Source organism: Rattus norvegicus, chromosome 8 (assembly GCF_036323735.1).
Source record: "Rattus norvegicus strain BN/NHsdMcwi chromosome 8, GRCr8, whole genome shotgun sequence".
NCBI lineage: Eukaryota > Metazoa > Chordata > Mammalia > Rodentia > Muridae > Rattus > Rattus norvegicus.
Window position 1 is genome coordinate 49117243 of NC_086026.1, and position 8219 is coordinate 49125461.

General features: G+C 36.4%; 1 protein-coding gene across 1 annotated transcript; it reads left to right on the forward strand.

Moving 5' to 3' along the window:
* The first annotated feature begins 6253 nt into the window (after positions 1 to 6253).
* Positions 6254 to 7177, forward strand: Or8g2c (olfactory receptor family 8 subfamily G member 2C). The gene has a single exon (NM_001000473.1). The coding sequence runs from the start codon at positions 6254 to 6256 to the stop codon at positions 7175 to 7177; it is 924 nt and encodes a 307-aa protein (NP_001000473.1).
* The last annotated feature ends 1042 nt before the right edge of the window (positions 7178 to 8219 follow it).

Sequence of the window (8219 nt, forward strand, 5' to 3'; positions counted from 1 at the left end):
GCATACCATGTATGTCTTTCTGTGATTGGGTTAGCTCACTCAGGATGATATTTTCCAGTTCCAACCATTTGCCTACGAATTTCATAAACTCGTTGTTTTTGATAGCTGAGTAATATTCCATTGTGTAGATGTACCACATTTTCTGTATCCATTCCTCTGTTGAAGGGCATCTGGGTTCTTTCCAGCTTCTGGCTATTATAAATAAGGCTGCGATGAACATAGTGGAGCACGTGTCTCTTTTATATGTTGAGGCATCTTTTGGGTATATGCCCAAGAGAGGTATAGCTGGATCCTCAGGCAGTTCAATGTCCAATTTTCTGAGGAACCTCCAGACTGATTTCCAGAATGGTTTTACCAGTCTGCAATCCCACCAACAATGGAGGAGTGTTCCTCTTTCTCCACATCCTCGCCAGCATCTGCTGTCACCTGAGTTTTTGATCTTAGCCAATCGCACTGGTGTGAGGTGAAATCTCAGGGTTGTTTTGATTTGCATTTCCCTTATGACTAAAGATGTTGAACATTTCTTTAGGTGTTTCTCAGCCATTCGGCATTCCTCAGCTGTGAATTCTTTATACTAGAAAGACTATTCCCTTCTTTGAAACCTCTAAGAGTTAATATGCTAATGATCTCTTTACATGGTACCCCTTTATTATAGCACAAAGCCATATGTATATATATCATCTACATAAAGATGCACATTTTGTGATAATACACATATATAGGATTTGTCAAGTACAATTGCAAAATTACTCATATTCTGAAAATTAATTTAAAATTTTCACAGAGTAAATACATTTGATCACTAAGCACTGTGATGAAGGTGGATAATATTCTTGTGTAGGCTATTTCATTTCTCTGATACACCTGTATATTATTCTCTACAAGAAAATGTTTGGTCCCAGGAATTCAGCATTTTCAGCAACCATTAGTTGTCATTAGAAGGAAGATTAAGTGCCATCATTTTGATACAGATACGTACACATACAAACCATATCACATTCAGCCAAACAGTGACGTGCAGTGTTACGGCAGTTAATCAGAGATATCAATTTCTTTTAATTGTTTATCAACTGTGCTACATGGAGCTCCATCTTTGATCTCATATATGGCTCTTTATGTAAGAGTCTTCATCTTCATTGCAGGACAGTAAGCCTGAAATCTATGGAAGGAAAAAGAGATGACTCGTGCCTTAATATGTACAACACAGGAATGAGGAAGCTTACCTACATCTCCTTAATGAGAACTTATTCACGTAGACAAACGTAGGTACAGGACATATTGACAGATGCCCTAGTGATCTAGGTAGTGGCATGTCAGACCAAGTCTCAAAAATGTTTGTTGTAGAATAGAAGTAGACTAAACATCAGGTATAAATATCTAACAATTCTTGCCATATTTCAAAATTTGCACTTTTATAAATGATTTAATTGCATTATAACATTTTATTATCTTCTAAAGATTTACATTTTATGCATATGAGTATTTGTCTGCATGTCTGCCATAGGCACGTCCAGTGTCTTAGGTCAAGAGAAGGCATCATATCTCCTGAAACTGGAATTACCAATTGCTGTGAGCCTTAGTGTGTGTGCTGGAAACTAAATGTGGGTGGGTCCTTTGCAAGCAACAACTACATGAAAAGCTGAGATAATTCTTCAGTGCTGATACTTAAAATGTAACATTTTAATTCAGCATTGCATCTAAGAAAAATAATACTGTCGAATGTGACTAAAATAAGATACATAAAGTGCTAAAAAAATTTCAGGATTTTAGTAACTATTAAAACGTTTTGAGAAAGGTCCATGTCATCTTAGACTCAGCCTTTATCTTTGTCTTTACTCCTGATGCTTCCCACCCAGAAATGACTTTTGGATTCCATCCTTTCCCAGCATTTATAAACCTTTCACTGGAGAGCACAAGTGGTTGCTTGCCATGCGTTTCCTACCCCTCCAGGTTTTAACCAGGTATCCCTCTATCATCCATCACACGTGCTATAGAAATGATACTGTGTCTGTATGCAGTGGATATTATAGAATATTATATAGTGGATATTATATAATATGCTGTTCAGCAGCAACATCCAATTTTTTCTGACTTTCTTACCTTCCTTCCTTCCTTCCTTCCTTCCTTCCTTCCTTCCTTCCTTCCTTTTAACATCTGTTACAAATAAGATCACCAGAAGGAAATTCTTGTTCATGATCTATCTGGTATATCTGGATCCCTGTTGCTTCCTGGCTACCTATGACATTCTCAACCTTCCCCACCCTCTCCAGCAACACTGGAGAAGGGAGGAAAAGGTGTCACCCTGTGTCAGTCAGCACAAGACCTACATAGCAGGGCTGTCACACACAGGTCATCTGCCTTCATGTTTGTTTTATATTCTTAGTTTATTTTAATTTAAATATTTTTATATAATATGTTTTGGTCATCTACCCTGAACTCCTCTCAGATCTGCCCCACCTCCCTAACCATACGAATATATGTATATATGTATACATATATATAATCAAAAGCAAAAAAAATCCCAATAAAACAGTAAGGATAAGACAAAATACACCAACACAAAACAAAATGAAGTAAAAGTTTCTGAAAAACAAACAAATAAAAAACAAAATTGAGTTTCATTGGTGTTGACCAACTATTCTTGGGCATGGGCCCTGCCCTGCAGTGTGGTTAATATACCTATTATCAAAAGTATACTCCATTTTTTCTTTGCCAGAAGTTACCAATGGCTAATAGCTTTATTTTTACTAATTGTTATTTAAAGGTAAGTAGGAGACTTAAAAGTTTGAAGAAATACCCATATAAAGTACATTAAAACTCTACATCAAAAAATTTAAGGGATGGAGAGATGGCTCAGCGGTTAAGAGCACTGACTGCTCTTCCAGAGGTCCTGAGTTCAATTCCCAGCAACCACATGGTGGCTCACAACCATCTGTAATGGCATCTGATGCCCTCTTCTGGTGTGTCTGAGTACAGTGTAATCATATACATGAAATAAATAAATAAATTTTAAAAAAAATTAAGAATTCCAAAGTAAGTTCACTTTTAAAAGGGTTCTATTGCAACCATTATCTCAAATGGTATGTGATGAATAGGATATCAAATGTAACTTTACAGTAACAAATAATTTAATATGAAAATAGACTGTAACAAAGCATTTATCTTGTCCATCCATATTGAAGTTTAAACATAGGAAAAACAATCCTAATCTCTGCTTATTAGTCTTGTCAAGAACTCATTGTATGTCTTTGATAATGTCTGGATATTTTAATGTGTGTTTATTTTAACAATCAACATTGATGAAAATATTATAATATTTAAATACAATTAGAGAAGTGAAGTCAACTGAGATAAACAAAAACATGTCTTCTCTAGTTTTCTGTTTTCCCTTTTTGGTAGATAACATGAGCTAATTCTTTGTATGTGATTCTTACAATTTTCCTGAAACTTTGAAATTTTAAGTGTTTTGCCTTCAAAGGTCTAGAACCCCAACAATGAGAGCACTCACTTCCTTATTTTTTAATTCAGAACCTAATAAGAAGATCAAATAACTTTAGATGATATTAGATACTTGATAATTGGTGGGATAAATACTTGACAATTAATGGGGAAAGGGAATTTCTAATTGTTGACAGTTTTCCGCACAGTTAATACTTTGGGGATAGAATTCTTCTGAGAGGTCATTATTCATTTTTTGTTTCTTTTGAACGAGACTGTGATTATCCGTAAAATGGAAGTGTAGTTATCAACGAACACTTGCAGGAGCAAATGACTGAGGCCAGAGCTTAATCAGACATCAGGATCCTTGAAGCTATTTCCTCCTCACTTATCAAGCCCAATTTTCTACCCAGTGAAATGTAGAAGCAAACCTTTAGTACTGAATTTGCTCCGAAGTAGGGGTAAGTATGAAATCCCATCCTTGTCCTTTAAAACCTTAAAGCCTTCGGCTGCCGTATCTCTCCTCATGCACACAAATGTGCATGGCTGTTTGTCCATCCATAGCCATGCTCACTCTAGAGACCACACTCTTTGGTAAAAAAGTCCTCTTCCCTCATGTGTTCAACAGCCCATACTCATGCCAAACATGTTATTTTCAGCCATTTTTAACTCTATCAGTTTAAAGTTGGTGACCCATCCATTCAGACAGTTTTTAAGGATTTGTTTTAACTCAGTGCTAGGTTTCTGTGAACAATTTTATTGAGCACAGTTTTTGACACATGCTACATACAAGGCAATATGCCAATCACTATTCACATCTGCAATGTGGCACAGTAGAAAAGCTGCCGACCAACTCAGGTAGGATATCCCAGAGAACGACAACACATTTCAAGGTAAACAGTATGAGCATACATTAAGCTCATGCTGTGATCCAGAAATTGTTGATTTAATTTTTTGTGTTGGGTATTTGAACTTCTGCTTTGTAGGCAGACTGAAGGATAGAATAATTTTTCCTGTAGTCATACAGTAAATAAGATTTTGAAGAAAGATTTGAAATTAAACTTTCTAATCTAATGATATCAGCATTATAAAGTCACAAATTACTGGAGTTGGAAGAGGTCTTTATGGTGACTTAAAATATCTAGAGCTGAATCCTTGAGTAATATCTAAGAAGTGGTTATATAAAAATAAAACACTGATATTGTTGGCTTTAAGGATATTAAATTGTGTCTGACTGTTGGAAGGTCTTTTGGGTCCAGAAGCACAATACTTCTGCCCATGACTTTCAGGCCATTAATTTTACCTTAAGCCTTTGGAGACATATACAATGAGACCAAAATGTTTAAAATAGATCAATAAGTTGAATATTAAGATAGACATGTCATATGATATGTGGATTTGTACTGTGTTAACAAATTCCTCTCTATTATTTTAGGCATTTCTCAACTAAAACAAGTTACTGATTTATTTGATGAAATTATTTGTTTCCATGTCCTTTCAAAGTATTCCATTCTGGTTGGGAAATAATAGTACAGATGTTACTTGAATGTTAAGACTTTCATTTTTTCTGTGTCCTAGAATTTAAATGTTTACTTTTGAAATATAAAGTAAGATTGCATTGGTCCTTTTGAACATAACATCATACCCTTAGCTGTAGTTGCAAAATTCCAACTGAATTTTGCAAAGGCTCTGATTATCCACAAGCCACCATCATAAACATGTTGAGGGTACATATAAAGCCATGATCACACAATCTGACCAGTGACACGTCTTCTGCTCATCTTCAACTTTTCTCATGCAAATAGTATTCTAAGCTCTACCAATTCAATAAAGAAGTCTAGTTAACAGGAGTCGGTCACGGTCCATTGCTTCTTTTCCAGGTTGGTAAAGTACATAACTAAACTATGCTATTGTATTGCTCTACTAGAACTCTTCAAGTTGGAATAAGAAAAGACAATTCATCTGCTGTTGTGATAAAAGTACAACATCTGTGGGGGAATTAAGCTCTGCTTTGCAGGGTGGCAGAACCATGTGCAGGATATAGGTATCACATCATGGCAGTTTCAATAGACAAACAACTGAACTATATTGACAGGTTAGACACTTGATCAGCTAATTAGAGTCAGAATTACAGGAAAGAAATACTGTAAATCTAGCTACAAATAGAAGTGAATGAAAACGTTTGCTACCGTTGATTTGAGTCTGACAAAATGTTTATTGCTATGCAGTGTAAACAGTAATGTATAATTTATGACAACATAAATTACAGAGAATTTAAGAGGGGAAAATCTCATCAAAAATAGCTAATAATCCTGTGCTTTAAATTAAATTTAAAGGATAAACCTTGCACACATCCTAAAAGGTTATGGTAAGTATTTAATGTCCAGGTCCTATATGTCAGGTTTTCTTCCTGTGATTATACAGTCATCTCTTGTCCCAAGGAAACAGGAGAGGCTTGAGAACTAATTATGTAGCATGTCTACTTTGATGAAGGAAAATTATCTCCACAGAAACATTCAAGTCTCTGTCGCTCCATTTCTCTGTCTCTCTGAAACACACACACACACACACACACACACAGAGAGAGAGAGACAGAGAGACAGAGAGACAGAGAGACAGAGAGACAGAGACAGAGACAGAGAAAGAGAGACAAAGAGACAGAGAAACAGAAAGACAGAGACAGAGAGACAAAAGAGAGTCAGAAGGACAGAGAAACACAGAGGCAGACGGGGAGAAAGAATACAGATGATGCAGAAAAGTATACTCACTTCTTTGCTTTAAACTTAGAAGCTTTGGACAATATAATGAGAAGATAATGGAGTCTGGAAACCATTCGATGGTAATCGAATTTATCTTGGCTGGATTCTCAACCAAACCAGAACTACGGCTGCCCCTGTTCCTCCTCTTCCTTGGCATCTACCTCCTCACAGTGCTGGGGAATTTGGGCATGATCATCCTAATTATACTCACCTCTCATCTGCACACCCCCATGTACTTCTTCCTCAGCAGTCTGTCCTTCATTGACCTCTGCCACTCCACTGTCATAACCCCTAAAATGATGTTGAACTTTTTGACAGAGCAGAATATCATCTCCTACCCTGAATGCATGACCCAGCTGTACTTTTTCTCTCTTTTTGCAATTGCAGAGTGTCACATGTTGGCTACAATGGCATATGACCGCTATGTTGCCATCTGTAACCCTTTACTTTACAATGTTGTCATGTCTCATCATCTCTGCTTCTGGCTTACAGTGGGAGTTTACACTTTGGGTGTTATTGGATCATCGGTTCACACAGGCTTTATGTTAAAATTGCTTTTCTGCAAGACCAATAAGATTAACCACTATTTTTGTGATCTTTTTCCTCTCTTGGAGCTATCATGCTCCAGTATATACATCAATGAACTCTTGGTTCTTTTCTTGAGTGCATTAAATATCCTGACACCTGCGTTCGCCATCCTTACGTCCTATATCTTCATAATTGTCAGCATCCTCCGTATTCGCTCCACAGAAGGCAGATCTAAAGCCTTCAGCACCTGCAGTTCCCACATCTCCGCTGTTGCTATCTTCTATGGTTCTGCTGCTTTCACATATTTACAGCCATCATCAGTGAGTTCAATGAACCAGGGAAAAGTGTCATCTGTGTTTTATACAACTGTTGTTCCCATGCTGAATCCCTTGATCTACAGCCTGAGAAATAAGGATGTCAAAACTGCTGTAAAGAAAATTCTTAACAGATGAACATGGCAGACTCATGAACAGAATGGTTGTCATATTAGAAAAAGGTGTTTATTTTGCCTGTGTATAAGTTTGTTAGCCCAACTTTGTGAATTTTTAGAATATCCATGATGCTTTCCTGTGCAACTTTTTTTTTCACAAAAAGTATATAACCTTTGAGCATACCTTGCATGGCCCAAAGAGTGTATAGAAAAATTCTTGAGGCTTATGGTGCTCTAGCTCTATTTTCCAATAATAATAATAATGCCTAAGATGGTAGTGGTGGTGATGAGGTCACTTATGAGGACGAGGATAATAATAGCCATTACATTCATCCTTGAGATCTTTGCAAACTATAACCTGCACCCAGAACTTCAAATGAATACTTTGCATAATAACCCCAGTACCTCTCAGAGTAAGTCTTAATGCTATTCATCACTTACAAATAAAAAAATGCATGTCAGTGTCTTTAACAGAAGTAATTGAGCATGTAGAGTTGGGATGCTGAACCATGACACTACTCAGAATGATGTGGAATATTTGCCTATTTAAAGCCTTTTCTGTACAAATTGAGTGTCCACTGTAACCTATATGACCTATACATATGATTTAATAACTCTATAGTATTTTCATTTTTATTTCTGTTAGTATAATAAAAATAACAAAATACTTCACTCTGGACTCATCAAAAAATCAGGATTTCCATCTGTAGTTTTCGCTTCATGATGCTGTATGTCCTATCATCCCTGCTTTCTCTGTTTTGGGGGAAGTACATCATTTGTCCATTACCTCATATGGATTGCAATGTTAGGACTCATTATATGAATTGGGTGTGGTTAAGTATAATATGTGATTTTATTATTTTATTACTATCCCTTCCCTATTAGTCCCATCCTCTAGAACCTATTTCAGTGCATTACTGTATACATGTGCACATGCACACACACAAACGCACACAGAGAGATACAACTAACATGCTTTCTTATACTCTGATAACCCTAAGCTCTTTCAGTGTGATCATAGAACCATCCACATTAAGTTCATTGAGGGAAATCTAAGCCCTCAG

Coding starts and splice junctions, on each gene's coding strand:
- Or8g2c (NM_001000473.1), top strand. CDS start 6,254: ATGGAGTCTGGAAACCATTCGATGGTAATCGAATTTATCTTGGCTGGA.